Source organism: Acipenser ruthenus, chromosome 9 (genome assembly GCF_902713425.1).
Source record: "Acipenser ruthenus chromosome 9, fAciRut3.2 maternal haplotype, whole genome shotgun sequence".
Taxonomy (NCBI): domain Eukaryota; kingdom Metazoa; phylum Chordata; class Actinopteri; order Acipenseriformes; family Acipenseridae; genus Acipenser; species Acipenser ruthenus.
This window is the reverse complement of record NC_081197.1, coordinates 797,017-817,500: the sequence shown is the minus strand read 5'-3', so window position 1 is coordinate 817,500 and position 20,484 is coordinate 797,017. Positions and strand designations below refer to the sequence as shown.

At 43.0% G+C, this 20,484-nt stretch overlaps 1 protein-coding gene across 3 annotated transcripts; it reads right to left on the bottom strand.

The window, feature by feature from the left end:
* Positions 1 to 2,654: 2,654 nt before the first annotated feature.
* LOC117406332 (uromodulin-like 1) lies at positions 2,655 to 18,742 on the bottom strand. 3 transcript variants are annotated; one of them, XM_059030620.1, is made up of 19 exons: positions 18,605 to 18,742; positions 16,753 to 16,995; positions 15,530 to 15,691; positions 14,593 to 14,705; positions 13,629 to 13,923; positions 13,432 to 13,539; positions 12,092 to 12,760; positions 11,297 to 11,554; positions 11,037 to 11,149; positions 9,780 to 9,999; positions 9,091 to 9,228; positions 7,708 to 7,845; positions 7,197 to 7,334; positions 5,997 to 6,544; positions 5,754 to 5,899; positions 5,140 to 5,376; positions 4,662 to 4,821; positions 4,108 to 4,192; positions 2,655 to 3,192 (listed from the first exon to the last, which is right to left on the bottom strand). In XM_059030620.1, the coding sequence occupies exons 1-19, from the start codon at positions 18,678 to 18,680 to the stop codon at positions 3,005 to 3,007; spliced, it is 4,035 nt and encodes a 1,344-aa protein (XP_058886603.1). In that variant the 5' UTR covers positions 18,681 to 18,742; the 3' UTR covers positions 2,655 to 3,004. The 3 variants fall into 3 exon arrangements, with proteins under 3 accessions (XP_058886603.1, XP_058886604.1, XP_058886605.1); XM_059030621.1 differs by having other exon boundaries at positions 13,737 to 13,923; XM_059030622.1 differs by lacking the exon at positions 7,708 to 7,845.
* Positions 18,743 to 20,484: the final 1,742 nt, after the last annotated feature.

The window sequence follows — 20,484 nt, the reverse complement described above, 5'->3', positions numbered from 1 at the left end:
TTGGAGCTAACTGAATAACAGTTAGCTCCAAGCTAACACGCACGCGCACACACACGCACACGCACACACTGTTTGAAAGCTACTTGTTTATATATATATATATATCTCAAAGCAGCCAGCTTACCAGCGTTTCGGTATGTGTAGGGAAAGTGTGTTTGAAAACAAACAGTGGAGGTACTTACATGCTTTTGATGCTATGGAATGACACTCATTTATTTCTATTTAAATCTATTAATGTGATTGTGATGTCATTTACTACATAGTTAATGATGTAACAATCTACTATTCCTTTCTATGTAACCCCACAGGCATCATGGTATTGAGTGTATATTCATTGATTTACCTTTATTCTTCTGTACAGCACATTATCTAATTGTACTTCTTCTAAAACGACACATTGTAGGTCATTCGTGTTCATTTTGTGTAAAGTGTTGAATTGGTTCATTTACTTTTTGTATTTCTTATGTCTGACAGGTGATTCTGTGTTCTTTTACATAACGCTATACCTGGTTTTCTTACCTATATATTTCCATTATCTTCAATGCATGGTTACATTCAGACATTCATGTGGACCTTCAGTTATTCATTCGCTAAGGATGGGGTAACTTAGATGCTATGTTAGCAAATGACTTGATCCCCATGTAATTATCTTGAAGAACGTGCTTTGTGACGTGCAGCCACATTACAATGTCATCCTCATGTGGCATGTTTGGGGACATGTTGGGAAAGGAACATAACTGTATGTTTGACCAGCTAGCCCTTATTCAAATGTCTATTTGCAATGCAAAACGGTGCATTCAGGGCTTCTCCATACAAAAAGATATGGCCACAAAGTTGAACCCATTTTTCCTTCTATGCAAAAACATGCCAATCATTGAAATAGAAAAAGTGAAAACGTATGCGACACAGTAAACACATGTGACTTTCTCCAGTCCATTCAGTGGAACACCAAGGAGTATCCTCCCTGAATCTAAGGGACAAAATCCCTGAACTCCAAGGGACAGATTCAAGTCCTTTTCGATTCGAATCTCTGCCTGCCATCAGTGGTGTAAGTCCTAAATCTGAAGGGACCGGAACAACACTATCATCTAGATTTAAACAAGAATTATTACATGAAATCCCATTTCATTATTATTTGTTTATTTAGCAGCTGCCTTTATCCAAGGCGACTTACAGAGACTAGGGTGTGTGAACTGTGCATCAGCTGCAGAGTCACTTACAACCACATCTCACCTGAAAGACAGAGCACAAGGAGGTTAAGGGACTTGCTCAGGATCACAAACTTAGACAGTGGCTGAGCCGGGATTTGAACTGGGGATGTCCTGGTTACAAGCCCTTTTTTAACCACTGGACCACACAGCCTCCCATTTCATTTGTATGCTGAACTTCCAGTAACATATATAAGAGGTAATGCATTTATCTGATTTCTACAAGTATTTCCACAAAGTGTTTTTCTTCATGGTGTCAGAATGCTTTACTTTATTTGCGTGTCTGTGTGTCGGTGGCTTCGTTTGCGGTTGTGTCCTCAGTCGTAGTCGATGCACTGTCTCTTGCTGTCGTCTTCGTCAGCATGTTTTTCATTCTTACAGATGTAGTTCTTAATAGAAGTTGTTCCCAATGCTCTTTTCATTGCTTTACAAGGACTGCTGGCTGACTCAGACAGCTGTGCGGGAGATGCGAGTCATGTGACTTGACTTGCCTGTTAATTCTGCGAGTTCCCACTCGACTGCACCACTGATTACCATATCCGTGACACGCCTACAATTCTAGAACTCCCTTCCAATACCTGGGACAACGACAAGATGAAAAAAACGACGACATAAACACAATTACTGTGAAAGCAGCAGATCATTTAATTGCACTGACACATTCCTTCAATTGCACTGACACAGAAAATAGGAGGCACTTTTTTACAGAGAATTGTGAGGGTCTGGAACCAACTCCCCAGTAATGTTGTTGAAGCTGACATCCTGGGATCCTTCAAGAAGCTGCTTGATGAGATTCTGGGATCAATAAGCTACTAACAACCAAACGAGCAAGATGGGCTGAATGTTTGTAAACTTTCTTATGTTCTTATGTTCTTATTCGTTTGGTAGCTATACAATCTAGTATCTCTTGCTTATTGCAGCACACATGCACAAACACAGCAACTGCAGAAGATAGATAACATTCCATTTTGTAGAAACTAACAAGTGTATTGAAAAGGCTAACAGGAGAGTACATGCTTAATACCAACAATAACTCACAAACATGTGGTTCTTCACAGGACAGTTCTGCAACATCTCTACATAGCCTAGACAACTCCTATTGGATGCTGTGGTCCAGGTACATTGTATTAAAGGAGATACAGCAATTTAAAAGAGAAAGGATATATTATTCAGTGGGTCTGTTCTTATAAATCAGCACATGGAAACTTTTATAATTCAATACCTTTTATTTACAGATGACGGGCTCTATTCAACAGATCTGAACACTAACTGACTATTTTACAGTAAACAATCTTGCACACCTCTGTCTGTTGTGCGATGAGATATCATGTAAAGACAGCATCACAATTCATCAATACTCCTCTTTGTTGTGTTGGTCTCACATGTGCAGTATTGAAAGAAGAACATATATATATATATATATATATATATATATATATATATATATATATATATATATATATACCAGACTATCTGCAAGTATAGCATGCAAAGTGGCAGCTTCTCTTTTAATCTAGTATGCTACCAGATATCCAGCAACAACCCAATCATGCAAGAACATTTAAACTGGAGGAATCAGTACTACATATGATAAAACAGAGGCACACGGAAGCAAAGTCACTTCCATTCACAATTCACAATTCTCTGGACCCCCCCCTTTAAGAACTGCAGCTCACAAACAAAATGCAGAACCAGATATCAATCACATACTTTCACAAACATCACTACATTTTCCAGTCGAGCCACAAGCTATATTTACATCCACCACACAGGGGCTTGCTCGACTGAAGAGGCGCTTAGGTATCGAAAACCTGGTAGGTGAAGTTCTCTTGTCTTGGCTTGATGCTGAAGTCGTAGTGCCCGACTCGTTTTCTATGCAGGGACGTGAGGACAGCGAGCACTACCGCCAGCAGGGCACACAGAAACACCCCCAGAAGAATGAAGCCTGTCTCATTATAGGGGCTAGAAGGGTTCTGGGTTGTATCTGGAGAAACAAAGCATAGCATTGTGAAACAGAGCTAGAGCTCGGCATGTAAACCAGGACCAGGGGACGCTACTGGAGATGAAGTGGAGACAGACTTAGAGAAGAAGGGAGAAACACTGATTTCAACAGAGAGTGGTGAGGGTATCGAGTGGGTTACGAAATCACTGGGAACCTGCAATACATCAGTGTGCTAGCTGCGACCACAAAACCCTCCTGTATGCTCTGGAGACAACTCAGACAACATTCCAGGTTACTAATGAATATCTCCTGGCCTTTATTCTGTTTAAGAACTTTGTTGTATTGTACCTGCATTGTCGGTCTGCAAAAAGTAAATGCCCAGAGCAGTTTCTGTGTACACAGACCATTCTGAAGCGACAAAGGTGTGCACAGACCATTCTGAAGTGACAAAGGTGTGCACAGCCCATTCTGAAGTGGCAAAAGGTCTAACATAAAAGAATTCCTTGGGAAAATGGTGTGTGAACTGTACAGCAGGATGCCACTTGGGTGTTTGTTAGTTTTATCTCCTTGTTTGCTTTCCAGGCGAGCATGACTAAAGCAATATTTACCATGTGTATTGTGTTAGTATTGTGATACTGAAGAATAAAGAAAGTTCCAGATAGATAGATGGATAGATAAACAGAGAGAGAGAGAGATAGATAGATAGATAGATAGACAGACAGACAGACAGACAGATACTTTTTTACTATCAGCTAATTGTTATGATCTCAATATTCACTGTGCTATAAAGGCATTAATATACATATTACTGTCATGAACCCTACAGAGGTTTTTTAAATGAACTCTATACTTTACTATATTGTTCTTAACCACAATTGTGCTTGTTTTTTAAACAGGCGCTGCCTTGTTGACCTGAACAATGACGGTTCTGCTTCGTTCTCCCTCAAATCTACCTACCAGTAGATGACTTATAGATCGGCCCCCACATCGCCTGGCCTATTTCAATGTGTGCTGAAGACCCAGAGGAACGCACGTTACAGTTCTGTAAAGACAGAAGCAAGGTGAAATAAACACGCGCAAGAACTTACAGTACCTCTGCACTTTCTAAACCGGGTCCATGGTCTTCCTCTCTAAACACGTCTGAGCCGCACTGCAGGTTTGTCTCATTTTAAAAGTAAAATCAAACTTGTATCTCTTTTTTTTTTCTGTTTAATTAGATTTTGTATTAGTTGTGTGCGTGTTGCGTGTTTGTGCTAGATTTGTGTGTGTTGTGTGTGTGTGTGTGTTAGATTTGTGTGTGTGTGTGTGCGTGTGTGTTGCGTGTGTGTGTGTTAGATTTGTGTGTGTGTGCGTGTTGCGTGTGTGTGTTAGATTTGTGTGTGTGTGTTGTGTGTGTGTGTGTGTTAGATTTGTGTGTGTGTGTGTGTAGTGCTTTGAAATCCTTGCAGTGCATGGCAGTGCACTGTATTGTATAGTACAGATCACAGGAGGTATATAGCTGTAGAACTCACAGACTTGCAGGATGTGCCAGCAGACTCCAGGCAGACTCTCACACGGCAGTGCAGGTATATAACACTCTGATCCACAAAGGAGAAGACCCTCAGGGAGACCCTGGCCCTGGTGGAGTTCCCGTTCTCTAACACTGTGGTGTACGTGTTAGGGACGGGACAGCTGGGAACAAACGGAGACTGCGTTAGCCACGGCTTCCCAAACTTCCAGCCATTCATGTTTCTTTGCTTCATTCCTATCACAGTTCATTTAAAAAAGGATCATTTTGGAGACCATCACAAAACAAAATTACATGAAACGAGCATAAAAATAATAGTTTGTTTCACATGCATTACATTTCAATTCAAGCAACTTGTTGCAAAAGTAGCCCTACCCACTATCATGCACTATTATCCACTGTGCTTTAGTAAGTTTGCTATAAATCATGCTTTCTGTAATTACAGCTGCTTCATATACAGTGTGCAGTCTCGCCCAGTGTACCTGTTACTTATAAACATGTAGGTTGTTGGATCAGTAGAGCTGATGCTTGGGGTAGCCCAGCACTCGTGAAGGATGATTTTAACCTGCAGGCTGTCCAAATTGACTCCCACTTCGATCAAGACATCGTCGTTGGGAGAGAGGGAGTAGTTTTTCGGAAGGGGTACGGTTCCGTTGAGCAGCTGAATGGTAGCCAAAAAACTCCCAGATCCTTCAATGACCCCCTTGAGGTTTTCAATCCTTAAAACACAAATATTGAGACCATTATTATTATTATTATTATTATTATTATTATTATTATTATTATTATTATTATTATTCCATTTCAACATGACACCCTCATATTGACACACTCTAGTCATTGAAATGATTTTGTCCTGAATAGCATGTAAACAGTGCTGATTTGGGTGTAATGCTGTCATTGAATACAATGCTGTATCTCTTGGAGAAGGTGATGGAAAGTGGAATAAAGAATTAAAAGGAGCTGCTCTTTAATTAGCTCGATGTACTTCACATGTGTTCAAGGTGCTTGTATGACCCTCAATAGCCAGTGATTTGAACCCCACACTGTGAGGTAGACAGAATCAGAACAGAAAGAGTTTGACAGAGCTCCTTACTCTGATGGGGTGTACCCAGTGGAAATGAGGAAATCGTTGCTGTATGTACATCTGACTGGGAGTTTAATGACAGTCTCTGGAAGCAGCGTTATGTTAGAGGCATGAGTGTTGAACAGTGTGGTCTGCACTGTCATGTGACTGGTGTTCTGCAACAAAAGAACAAACACAATGAGTAGTTACAGTTACAGGAATGGCTGACATGTAATAACTGTGTGAAATCCTTTGTGAAGAGGAATGGCTTACATGTAATAACTGTGTGGCACATTTCCCCCACACTGCACTGAGCCAGACATGTGTCTCATTGCTGCTGCTGGCGTTGCACTCCGCTGTGCCAAGGTACAGGGAGGACTCTGCAATGGACTTCCAGGACAGAAAAGCTTTCTTCACACTGACTGTGATGTGCGGAGCCCTGCAAGACACTGTGATGGCTTCAGCTAGAGGGATCACTGTAGTGCTTCCCTGGGTGTCCTGGGTCTCTCTCAATGCAGGCGTCTCCGACAGAGGGATCACTGTAGTGCTTCCCTGGGTGTCCTGGGTCTCTCTCAATGCAGGCGTCTCAGACAGAGGGATCACTGTAGTGCTTCCCTGGGTGTCCTGGGTCTCTCTCAATGCAGGCGTCTCAGACAGAGGGATCACTGTAGTGCTTCCCTGGGTGTCCTGGGTCTCTCTCAATGCAGGCGTCTCAGACAGAGGGATCACTGTAGTGCTTCCCTGGGTATCCTGGGTCTCTCTCAATGCAGGCGTCTCGGAGAGTGAGGGGCTGGGGGCTGGGGTACTCCCCGACATCAATACTGTGGAGGAAACAGAAACAGATAGCAGCAGAGGTGTTAAACAAACACCAAGAAGGGGAGCCCGCTTTACTTCTGATGCTTGTCTAGTGCATGTTGTTCTTTTAGGCTTTTGGTCAGGGAATGGTGGCTTGGGAAACATTCAGTTTATCTTGTGCTTGGTCACTAATTGCAGTGCCTGAGAAGGTCCTGTGAGCAAAGCATTACCTGCACACTGTCTGCTGTGAGCAATATATTACCTACACACTGTCTGCTGTGAGCAATATATTACCTACACACTGTCTGCTGTGAGCAATGCATTACCTGCACACTGTCTGCTGTGAGCAATGCATTACCTGCACACTGACTGCTGTGAGCAATGCATTACCTGCACACTGTCTGCTGTGAGCAATGCATTACCTGCACGCTGTCTGCTGTGAGCAATATATTACCTACACACTGTCTGCTGTGAGCAATATATTACCTACACACTGTCTGCTGTGAGCAATGCATTACCTGCACACTGTCTGCTGTGAGCAATGCATTACCTGCACACTGTCTGCTGTGAGCAATGCATTACCTGCACGCTGTCTGCTGTGAGCAATGCATTACCTGCACACTGTCTGCTGTGAGCAATGCATTACCTGCACACTGTCTGCTGTGAGCAATGCATTACCTGCACACTGTCTGCCTGGGTAACCGGGGTCAGTGTCACTGAATCCACTGTTACATGCGCAGCTGTACCCTCCTGGGAAGTTGTGACACGTTGAGTTTGGATGGCAGGTGTTGTTATCAGATGCACATTCGTTTATGTCTGAAAAGTAAACATTTTGCACATCAAGAGAATCATTTAGCATAAAAGCGCACAGAGGAGCGAACTCAGGTCAGATCAGTACAATCTACAAGCGACCCCCTTTAAAGGTGATATTCATGAGACCCCTCCCCTTAAAAGTAATATTCATGCATGTTTTCAGCAGCAGTCACGGGCAGTTTTGAGAACTCCTAACCTGTAGATGTTTTGTTTAGAGTCTGAGTTGCCATTGCGGGGCTCATTTTAATGTCTTAACACTTGTCTAGTGTAGAATTCCTCAGAACAACCTTGGTATGTGTCAGGGCAGTGCTTCACCAGAACAGGTCATGTACCTGCATTACAGTGACAGAGTCTGTGCAACAATGATCACTGTTACCTGCACAGTGCCTGCCTGGGTTCCTGGGGTCTGTGTCACTGAACCCATTGTGACATGAGCAGCTGTATCCTCCAATCGTGTTCTGGCATGCTGCGTTCATGTGGCAGGTGGTGTTGCCACTTTCACATTCATCTATATCTGGGAAAAAAACATCAAATCCAAGGCTGACCTGGGTGATTGTTGCACGACAAAACATAAACTACATTTAGCCAAATGAGTTGTAGGAAAGAAGCATTTGCATAGCTGTCGTTTATAGTTTCTGAGCTGTAAAAAGTTGTAATTATTTATAACATGTGCTGCACACGGCATTTCCCAGATAGAATTTCCATGCATTTGCGAGTCAAACACAAAGCCGCTACGGCACATAGAGAGACGCGTGAAATATTTCCAGTATTCAAATGACGTGATTCGTGCGAGAAGAGCGTCTCTCTGCCAGTCTGCTGTGCTCTGCGCATGACACGGTTTTACAGCGATCCACGTATATTGTACCTCTTGTTAGCGCTATAATCGTTTCCACTCTCTTTGTTGAAAGCCCTGTGTCTCTTTGCTTGTCCAATTCACCCCAGTGCTCTTGCTGTAATCAGACTACACACGTTTTGCAGCACCCAAAATTTTAATATTGAGACATCATTTAAAATTAAAAAAAAAAAAAAAAAACTGTATGAAGATCATTTTGATATTTTATTGCTCATGTAATCAAAGCAACTAGAAAATGATATCGCAAAAGTCTACCAGAAGCCACAACAGTACTGTATTTCATGCTAGATTTTGAAATGTCACTTTTTTCTATTTGGTCAGTTTTTCGTTAAGTATATGGGAACACTACAAAGAGGGATGTCATTCAATATGTTAACGTAACCTTTTGCACTGGTCAGTAACAATGCTTTCCCTGCACAGTGCCTGCCTGGGTTCCTGGGGTCTGTGTCACTGAACCCATTGTGACACGGGCAGCTGTATCCTCCAATCGTGTTCTGGCAGACAGAGCCTATATAAAAGGCAGGCGTGTATTTTCCCTGTCACCTACACGGTTACTTATTAAATTGAAGAGTAAGGAGTTCACATTGGATTTTTTGTTTTGTTTTTACTTTACCGTTGTTATGATGTTGGCAATCATGTTTCTCAGTGCAGTTACTTAAATGTGTGTGTGTAAAATGGGTGGTTTCCTTTTTGTACTGGTGGCTATAGAGTTGATTACATGCTAACTAGCCAGTGGTATTATATGTCATATACTGCATGTCTCTGCCTGGGAACTACAGTGCAGAAGCACCTTGAACACACACGAGGCATTTTAACAAAGTGTCTGAGTTCATGAAACAAGAACTCCGAATGAGTGCAGCCGTCATCAAATGATAAAGAGCCAGTAAACAACAGGGAGCCCTTTACCGTGGCAGCTCCGCCCCGGTCGCGATGGGTTTATGTCTCTGAAGGTGTCTCTGCAGCAGCAAATGTACGATCCCCATGTGTTGACACAGGAGGCGTGAGGAGAGCAGTCATCCTCCCCAGCGGAGCACTCATCAAAATCTGTGGATGTGAAAGAATCACTTTCAATTATGGAAGCCGTGTCCCCCTTTCTTAATTAAAATTACATTTCGAATCAATACAATAAATAATGCATTGGTAATTTAAAATGGTAGAATTTACAGCTTGAATTAAGAGCCCATCAATGAATGGAGTGTGAATCCAATCATATGTCGATAATGCCACACTTCAGTTATTTACATCACCCAAACACTGATCTCACACGTGCGTTTGATTTTGTAGGGGTGGACAATGCCTGTCGCGGGTCTGCTGGTTTTAATGTCAATTTGCGGGTCACTTGGGTGGTCTGTTGTACAGCCACACGCTGTAGCTTCATAATACTGACTATTCTTTCTTCCTGTTACTATATCACTTCCTGCGGTTCACTTCCTGTCTGAACAAAGGGTCTCCCCCCGGAGCGGCTCCTTCAGCGGGCAGACTTGGGGGCCGTGAAATGCAAGGAAACTTTCATGCAATTTTAAAACTACTTCTAAGGGAATTAGTGGACTTGAAGTTGCCTTCCACAACATTATTTTTAAAGAAAAGGACCTTACCCACTATGCTTGTGCTGCTGCTGTCGACAACGTAACTGGAGCTGTTCTGCAGCGATGTGAGCAGAGCCGAGGACAAGGACTCGATCCTGTCATGCAGGGCTGCAGTGAACACGAGCAGGAAGTGCACCTTCACACTGCCGCTGCTCACACTGGTGATCACAAGCCTCACCTCTCCAGAGCTCAGCAGGGCGAGGGTGTCCTCGGGCAAGGATTTCCGGATCTGTTGAAGAACACAAACTTCAGCTTGCATTGCAAAGCGTGGACTGCTGTGAGCATGCCACCGATTCACTATACACACACACACACACACACACACACACACACACACACACACACACACACACACACACACACAAACACACACACACGCTCAGCTTCACTGTCGTCAGCACAACTACAGATCACCAAACTGGCATTGAGCACTGCTTCTTCTTTTAACATTTTTCAGACCCTGCTTGTTCAGCTCATGCACTAAAACCAATTCAATATTTACTTGAATGCATCTCGCGATGGTAAAGTCATGGATTGACACCTTTGTATGAATCAGTGTCTTCATATGACTGAGTGGGCTGGAGTTCCTATGTACAGTATAGGGCAGCAGTGTGGAGTAGTGGTTAGGGCTCTGGACTCTTGACCAGAGGATTGTGGGTTCAATCCCCGGTGGAGGACACTGCTGCTGTACCCTTGAGCAAGGTACTTTACCTAGATTGCTCCAGTAAAAACCGAACTGTATAAATGGGTAATTGTATGTAAAAATAATGTGATATCTTGTAACAATTGTAAGTCGCCCTGGATAAGGGCGTCGGCTAAGAAATAAATAATAATAATAAAGAGCACTTCCCTAGGCTTCAGACTCAGTGGGAGCTGCTCCACAGTAAAAGCACAGCAAAGTGTAATAAAGCACAGTGAAAGCATGGTAAAGCATAGGCAAGCATTGTAGAGAACAGTGAGGCATGGTAAAGCATATTGATAAACATGGCAAGCCAGGGTAAACTATGGTAAATGCATAGCATAACAATGGGAAAAGCATGGGAAAACTGCAAAAACACCTTGCAAAAACACAGTGGTAAAGTTTTATAAGGGTTGTGTATGGGGCGAGGTACAGTATTGTTCTAAGATCTCTACACTGCTGGAAGCAGCCCTACCTCCATCTGGATCTCCTGTGTAAGATTCAGATACTCATTTCTGGATGCAGCCCTACCTCCATCTGGATCTCCTGTGTAAGATTCAGATACTCATTTCTGGATGCAGCCCTACCTCCATCTGGAACTCCTGTGTAAGATTCAGGTACTCCTCACTGCTGCTGTTGCTCAAGGCCTCATTAAACTGCAGGTTTGTTATCCTTGCTGTTCCTTCCAGCACTTCAGCAGCTGTGGAAGGCAGGCATTGGGAAACAAGTGAGACTTTTAACTGGTGAGTAGTCTTGAGTTGTTTCTTATTCGTTTTAGAATAGTAATGGTGTTTTGTTTCTCTTTCCGCACACCCCTTAGTATATGGTTCCCAAAAACCCTTCTTACCGGTTCTGACCTCCTGTTTGGCCACACTTTCGCTTCCACAGAGTTTGACTGTAACCCACACAGTGTACAGCTGCCCCGCCTCCAGCCCTGCCACTGCCCAGCCCGGCTCCCTGGTCTCAGCTGATTCCAGCTGCACTGCGCCCTGCAGCAACTTCACCTCGAAGCTGGGATTAAACGGGGAATCATCCACCGACCAGCTGACATAGAAACCCAAACTGGTGACGTTGACAACCACCAGGTTTTTCACTGGAGAAGGATCTGCAGTTGCAGGAAAGATAAACAAATACAAAGCAACACACACACAAATAGAGTTACAGGTTTTTATTCCCCTCTGAAGTTACAGCTTTGTTAATTGTGCCTTGTATGGTTTACTGTGTGTGAACAACCCTAACTTATTATTAAATGGGAAAGTAATTGATAATTAAGATTGTATCGATTAATCGTGACCCTTTCTTTACATTATATATATATATATATATATATATATATATATATATATATATATATATATATCGTACCATAACAGGTGTGTATCGATTATATCAGGTACAAGAACGAAACCACAACATAGCATATTGTAGTGAAGAATAAGTGTGTTTTGTAGTTGGCATGACTCTCCCAAACGCATTACATTTTTGTCTTTTAGGAAAATGGTCCATCATTAAACGATCATTGGATCTTATGCACAAGGACTATCAGGACCATGTTTCATGATGCATACCTTATCGCGACATGCACATCGTATCGTGACACTAGCACTCTGTTACACCCCTACTGATAACAAAAGGGACTTACAGCAAGCAGCGGTCGTTGCCAGCGGGAGAGGAATGGCAGAGGACCACATGGAGAGATCCGGGCTGCTGGTCGTGGCTGGGAGAGCAGTCGTTGTCCAGGATGGGTTTGAATGAGGGGAATCCGTGGAAACTTTAGTAACATTTAAAAATGTGGAATTCGTAGAGTCAAAACCAGTGGCTGTGGATTGCATCAGGTGGGGGCTGGTTGCAACTGTGGGGTTGGGAGTAGCTGTAGAATTTAGCATCCAGTCTCCAGGGGTGGTGCTGATGGTTGATAACGCACTGCAAAGAGCGCCACCTAGTGCGCAGCTAACGGGTTGCTGTGCGCTTGTGATCCCCTCCTCTGCAATGCTGTGAGTGTAGACTGTGCTGTTCAGCTGTGAAGTGGCAGCAGTGGCAGTAAGATCAGCTGCCACGCTGCTTTGCCTCTGGGTCGGGATGGTTGAAGTGGCCGGTGGCACCGCTGTCGTGTTGCTGAACGGTTCCACGGCTCTGGTGGGAGGCGGATGCGTGGCGTTGCTGTTCCGAGCCTCGTCCGTGGTGCTGCTTTCTGTCACCGCGGTGAAATCTGGAAGTCCTGTGGCATTTCTTTGTGTCCATGAAGACGGAGCAGTGGTATTCTCCTGCAGTGTGCTGCTGTTTGAACTCACAGTCCCTGTATTCAGATCAGCTGGAAAAACAACGGCAGATCAAGCAAGCTTGCACATTTCAAGTTAGCGATAACATGTTAGAAGTTGAACGCTGCAACTTTTTATGAGCTGAGAACAATTAGAAAAGTTGAATTAAGCAAATTCTTAGTTCAATTAGGGGTCTAGTTAAGTAATTGAGCGCTCAGTTGGAATAAAAGCCAGAAGACACAGGGGCTCCCCAGGACCAGGGTTTGCTGCTACCAAGACATTAACCCCACTGGTCTAATGCTTTTACATGCTGCAAAGTCAACATCCCTTGAATTAATAATATTGCCTCACACAAGAGGCCAGTAAAGCATGGTGTCGCAGCAATTGTAATGAGATCATACAAATGTATAAAATCTTCAGGATGCAACCAGGGCGGCATCACCAGTCATACACCAACAGGGATGGCCAATCACACTCCTGGGGGCTGTTCCACTCCTGGTCTTTGTTCCAACCCTGTTCTAAATGGTTTAATGAATGACTCTGAAGTCATTCATTATCTAATTTTACCTGTTAAACCTGGAGTGGAATGGCCCTCCAGGACCGTCATTGGACAACCCTGCAGTACAGTTTATGCTATGACAGATGTGCCATAGGAGACACTTTATGTAGCATTGTAAAGACACGCTTGCAGTTGTCCTTACTCTGCGCTGGCCCATGGTCTTACCTGTGCACCCTCTGCCATTTCTGTCAAGGGTCGTATTAATAAATCCAGGACCGCACGCACAATCATAGGATCCCTCCGCGCTGAAGCAAAGCGAGCATCCGTCCACATCTAGGACAACGATAAATCAGGAAACAATGAGCCGGTCAAAAAGATGTTTCCATTTGTACTGATGAAAGAAGATGAAACTGCCCACTCACCTTGAACTTCCACGTGGCAGACCTCCTCAATGTTCCTCACAATGAGCTCCAGTTCAGAAGAGATGTTTCTATTTGTACTGATGAAAGAAGATGAAACTGCCCACTCACCTTGAACCTCCACGTGGCAGACCTCCTCAATGTTCCTCACAATGAGCTCCAGTTCAGAAGAGATGTTTTCCTGTGAGACTCGGCTGCTCGTTCTAATGAGGAGCTGGGAAGCTGTCTTGAAGTTTCCCGCACGGTAGGATTGAATATAATACACTGAGGAGTCCAGAGAACCCAGCGCACCAGTGATCTTTACAAACAAACAGAGACCCTCCCTCGTCACAGAATCACCCCCTTGCTTTAGTCAAGCTATACTGAGACATGTACACTCACAGGGCTTTCTTCAATAGTTTATATGACATGCGGATTGTTCCCTGCCTTGCATTATTAGGTAACACTTGAAGTGTCTCTAATTACTGTGTATTTACATAGTAGTTACATAGTAAATAATTGTGCACGTACACATAATTCCAATGTTATTACACATAGTTAGAATGAACTTAATGTGTAAATGTTTTTGCACAATATATGTAAGTACACAATTGTATCAGAAAAGGGTTAGGGTTAGAGTTAGGGGTTAGGGGTTAGGGGTTAGGGTTAGGGGTTAGAGATAGGGATAGGGTTACATATATCATATATCATGCAAAATAATAACATTGTAACTGTGTGTAAGTACACATGTATTTTCTAAGTAACTACTATGTAAATACACAGTAATTAGAGACACTTAATGGAAAGTGTTATCTGTTATTAATTCATTTATTATTATTATTATTATTATTTATTTCTTAGTAGACACCCTTACCCAGGGTGACTTACAATTGTTACAATTGTAAGTCAAAGGCTTTTTAAACCAAAGGCTTTAGAAATCGAACCAGAAGATATGCAACAAGCAACAACAAGACAGACTGATACTCACCACAGAGTGCAGAAGCCTGCTGTGATTCAGCAGCCCTTTGTCCAGAGAATTAAGTTCTGCAAAATCCATCTTCACTGTAACCGTCGCGTTGTAAAACCAACGGCCCTCTGCAACTGGGAATCAAATAGTTCAGTGGTTTAGAAAAATACATCTCATGTGAAAATGAGCTTAAAAGAGGACCCATACAAAGCATGAGCGATGAATGCCTCTATTGTTAAGTATGTGCATTGAGCAGCTTTTATCAGGGCAGTCCATTGTTGGGTGGTCCTTCTATTTGTCTTGTTCTGGATGATTTGTCAGAGGATGTTACTGAATGTTATGTTTTGTATGTGTGTGTAACATTGTAAAGCATTGGGAATGAACTAGAACATTAGCACTATTTCTTTTTCTGAAAGGAGAAGAAACACCCATTGAAGTTGCAACGCTTGAACAAATAAGGAGTAGTCTTGAGGTTTTCTTTCTTATCTCTGGTTAATGAAAAACATTATTATAACACGCATTTGAGAAATGAACCAATCAGGGAGGAGTTCCAGTGAATCTTCTCTTGTGTGTATCGTGCGTATAGAACACAGGGCAAGCATTCTTGTGATTTGTAATAAGTTAATACAGCATGTCTAGGGTGTCAGTTATTATAACAGAAATCATTGTGCCCAGTTTTAGCAGAGACAGTAACTGCACGAGATGGCATCTCTTATACAGTAGTGTGCTCTTCAATTACAACACCCACTGCTTATGCACATGAAGTCAAACCACTGTTAAAATAATGAGAGGCTCCCTTTACACACACAATGCATCAACTCAAACCGTGCCAGGGACATTGTGGAGTAAAAGCCTTTGTGAATCCCCCCTCCTACAGTCCAAGGGAGTTTTACTCATGCTTGAGCAACCTGTGAACGAGCCCCAGTATTTCAATTGTGCCGCTCTCCTGATACCTCACCTGCGCAGACTGGAGACACACACAGGGCCGTCCCATTGACCCTGCAGCATTTCTGCAGCCCCGGACAGTGTATGTCCCATTCACAGCTCTGGTTGTTCACTGCTATTTTGTGTTCAGGGCAGGTGCCTGGTTTAGAGGTGAACTCCTCTGCTCTGTTTAAAGCTGTGTGAAACAAAAGACAGATGAGTAAGCAATGTGGGAGGTGCAGAGGAGGCTGGGACTTTTAACTCTCAGTTTAGCCCACATTACAAAACCATGACAATATTTCTTCGCAATACGAAGCACTGGGCAGTCTGCTTGATACGCGTGGGTGCTGAGGTCAGGACTCCAGGGCTGTAAGGGAGGGAGCGCTCCTTGCTGACTGTCAGCGCCCCTCCTCTTTCACTGGCACTGACTTTATAAGCACACGATAAACAAAGCGCAGTCTCAGGCAGGAAGCGCTGTAACTTCATTCCTTGTCCCACAGCGCCTCTCTGTGGCTCTTTTTAGTATTGCCGGTACACGATTTTATTTCATACTCCACAGCGAATTGGGATTTGTGACGCATGGGAGATTCAGAAAGCAATATGCTTGGATAAAGCTGCGCAAAACAAAACACGCGTCACACAAGAAGAACACAAAGAAGCATTGTCTGCAGGAAGCTCACTGTAGGGAAGCATTTGGTTGGACTGTTTGAACCACTGCACACAGGACTTCTGGGAAACTAACAAAACAGTGAATTGAATTCCTGTACATGAATGCTGACACTTGTATTGGCCTAGTACCCACACTATTTCCTTACTGTTCTCCAAAGACAATATTGTTTTTATTTCTTTTTTACTATTGCACTGCATTCGGGCACACTGCAGGTTTACATCATGCCGTTATGCTGATCAGTTCGGATGTGCGATGTCGTATCATTTTTAAATACTGGTGCAATGTGAACTTGTTGTTTTTTTTAAGGGCACACTGCAGGTTTACATCATGCCGTTGTGCTGATCAGCTCGGATGTGCGATGTCGTATCATTTTTAAATACTGGTGCAATGTGAACTTGTTGTTTTTTTTAAGGGCACACTGTATGTTTACATCATGCCGTTGTGCTGATCAGTTCCGATGTGCGATGTCGTATCATTTTTAAATACTGGTGCAATGTGAACTTGTTGTTTTTTTTAAGGGCACACTGCAGGTTTACATCATGCCGTTGTGCTGATCAGTTCGGATGTGCGATGTCGTTCATACTCACGCAGAGCGCAGTAGCTGCCGACCTGCTCGTACCCATCGCAGCAGCCAGGGCTGTGCTTGATGATCTTGGTCTCCACGATGCGGTATGCTGTTTTATAGTGAGTCTTCAGACAGTTCTTCCAAGGTAGCCAGCCCCCGCAGGACGACCTCTCGGTGTGGGTGGTCTGATGGGCCACCACCTTGGATACAGTCTTTGTCACGGTTTGGGGGCACAGATGATAGCCAGTTAAAGAAAGATCATATCCTGAAACACACAGACATGTTTCTAGATCACTGTTGAAACTGAAATTCTCGCACACTGAGATTTTCATGCAGGGAGGTATATAAAGGATATCAATGGGTTTTCATGCAGGGAGGTATATAAAGGATATCAATGGGTTTTCATGCAGGGAGGTATATAAAGGATATCAATGGGTTTTCATGCAGGGAGGTATATAAAGGATATCAATGGGTTTTCATGCAGGGAGGTATATAAAGGATATTAATGGGTTTTCATGCAGGGAGGTATATAAAGGATATCAGTGGGTTTTCATGCAGGGAGGTATATAAAGGATATCAATGGGTTTTCATGCAGGCAGGTATATAAAGGATATCAATGGGTTTTCATGCAGGGAGGTATATAAAGGATATCAATGGGTTTTCATGCAGGGAGGTATATAAAGGATATCAGTGGGTTTTCATGCAGGGAGGTATATAAAGGATATACATGATATGTTCAAATACCTGTGCACACTGCTGTATGTAACAATAACAACAGCACAAAAAGTAGTGATATCTGACCAATATATTATACCAACCCTCCCCTCCCTCCATCTCGCCTCCCCTCCCCTCCCTCCATCTCCTCTCCCTCCCTCTCTCCTCCCCTCTCCAACCTCCATCTCCCCTCCCTCTCTCCCTTCATCTCCCCTCCCTCCATCTCTCCTACCCTTTCCTCCCTCCATCTCCCCTCCCTGCCTCCCTTCACCTCTCCTCCCTCCATCTCCCCTCCCTCCAGCTCTCCTCCCCTCTCCTCCCTCAACTTCAAATAAACAAACACAGTGTAAAATAGATACACAGAGAGGAAACTTCAAATAAACAAACACAGTGTAAAATAGATACACAGAGAGGAAACTTCAAATAAACAAACACAGTGTAAAATAGATACACAGAAAGGAAACTTCAAATAAACAAACACTGTAAAATAGATACACAGAGAGGAAACTTCAAATAAACAAACACAGTGTAAAATAGATACACAGAGAGGAAACTTCAAATAAACAAACACAGTGTAAAATAGATACACAGAGAGGAAACTTCAAATAAACAAACACAGTGTAAAATAGATACACAGAGAGGAAACTTCAAATAAACAAACACAGTGTAAAATAGATACACAGAGGAAACTTCAAATAAACAAACACAGTGTAAAATAGATACACAGAGAGGAAACTTCAAATAAACAAACACAGTGTAAAATAGATACACAGAGAGGAAACTTCAAATAAACAAACACAGTGTAAAATAGATACACAGCCCTGTTATGAACAGATTTAGGTTTCATGGGCATTATTATAAACTCATCGTATCTATGGAGACATGCATTACCACAACACGATAGTAATCCATTATTGTAATAGTACTTTCATATTCTGTCTTCATTGTCCTTGCATATTTGTAATAATAAATAGAAGAGTGTGATCAATGCTGAAATGAGACTTCAGTTTATACAGGCGTGAGTCTTTCCAATGGGTTTGAATGGCAGCTTGTCTGTATTCTTCTTGGTGTCGCAGGATGTCCTGATTTGCTGAATTGTTGTATAGTGTTTCATGTGAATGCATTGAGAAGAGGATGCTGCTCACAAGAGCTTTACTTACCTGTAAACAAGGTGCTGTGGCCCCTGGTCTCTCCAGAAAACAGCAGAATCAGCGCCACCCTGGATATCCAGCTCATGGTGCTTTTGGGCACTATAGCAGCTCTGGTCTTGCTTGGCACTCTGATCAGATCCCAGTCTGTCCTCCCGTTCCCTTTCCCTTCCAGATCACTGAGGTGCAGCGGCTTCACCCGGCAGGGTCCTCTGGGAATTCCACCCCTGCAATCCCAGAGCTGCGTGATCCTGCCCTCCTCACACACACCTGCTGCACGCATGCATGCAGCCTCACCACTCTTTCACCAAGAGCTCTCTGTGTGTGTGTGTGTGTGTGTGTGTGTGTGCGTGTGTCAGTGTGTGTGTGCGTGTGTGCATGCGTGTGTGTGTGTCAGTGTGTGTGTGTGTGTGTGTGTGTATGTGTGTGTGCGTTAGTGTGTGTGTGTGCAATGATTTGGGGCTGTATAATGATATAACTCAAGTTTAGTTAAACAAACATACATCTTAATATATTAGATGATGCTGTTAAGCTGTAAAAACGTATGTCACAGTCTTATTACTAATGATGTATCCACTAACACTGGGCTGCATCGTGGTAGATGTCCCCTCACTAGTTATTCTCTGAACCCCTTGGCCTGTACTTGTGTTTTTTAGGGGGCTGCAGTAATGGTTACTGGGTTCAGTTTTTGGTTGCATTGTTATGTAGCTAGGCTTGGAACACTAGACTGTCTAATTGGAACATCAGAATCCACCAGCTAGGCTTGGAACACCAGAATCTTCCAGAGTGTTCTTAGTCATTCTGTGCCACATGCTTTGCTTTGCCTCATACTGTACAGCAGCTTCTCATCTAGGGTATTGCAATACCCGGTCCCCAGAGTGCAGTCATCGATGGCTCTTTGAAAGCATGCTTTCTGCAGAACAGTGTTACTATTACAGCGCAGCAGAGAGGTTTATTCTGTTGAAATGGTCCCAGCGTTACTAATGAAGTGAACGCATGGCAGGGCTGAATGAGTACAGTACATATTACACACCCTGTGAGCTTGTTAATAAAGACTCATTTACTGTATATAGTAATACATATAACTGCTGTAGAAAATGATGTCTTTAGAGGATTGAGAGGGGAGTGATGTTTGTGATATCGAGCAGGAAGGCACGCACACACACACTCTGACACACACACCACACACCACACTGACTGACACACACACACACACACACACGCTAAAGTAAAGCTAAATAAAGTACATTCTGTGCAGGTGCAAACACAGCCAGTAAGTACATAGTTAATTAAATAAAACGATCAGTTATTCTCCAGGTAATTCACGTGACCGTTTGTAGGTTTCATTTGCGCTCTTGGTCTGAAAAACATCTCCCTCAATTAGAAACCGAAGATTGAATGTTTTTCAGTTTGTTAATTACTTTCTAAAAAAATATAATAACAATAATAACAATAATCTGGTTAGCTTGGTGACCATCAAAAAAATATTTCAGAAAATCTAAGTGAGAAAGGAGCTTCACATCATATTAACATCGTATGAACACAGGGATTCCAACGCCAAATATTTTCTCTTTTTACTCGTGTGTTTTTTTAACACTGCTGGGAATTGGAACACATCTCACTGGTTTCTCACTGGATCCCTTATCAGAGTTCACCATGGTATTTCTGCACGCTATGTTTGTAGTTTTCCCATCATGCTTCTCCCATAGTTGTACTATGAGTCGATCTGCAGGTAGAAATGATTGCTGATCACGTGACTTTCTTTGCTTCTCCCATAGTTGTGTTATGCATTGATCTGCAGGTAGAAATGATTGCTGATCACGTGACTTTCTTTGCTTCTCCCATAGTTGTACTATGCATTGATCTGCAGGTAGAAATGATTGCTGATCACG

Excerpts from the sequence above, each read along its gene's own strand:
- LOC117406332 (XM_059030620.1), bottom strand. The coding sequence starts at position 18,680 with ATGAGCTGGATATCCAGGGTGGCGCTGATTCTGCTGTTTTCTGGAGAG. Across the intron at positions 16,996-18,604 it reads CCACAGCACCTTGTTTACAG|GATATGATCTTTCTTTAACT; the intron begins GTAAGTAAAGCT and ends TGTGTGTTTCAG. Across the intron at positions 7,846-9,090 it reads ACCGGGGCGGAGCTGCCACG|ATATAGATGAATGTGAAAGT; the intron begins GTAAAGGGCTCC and ends TTTTTTTCCCAG.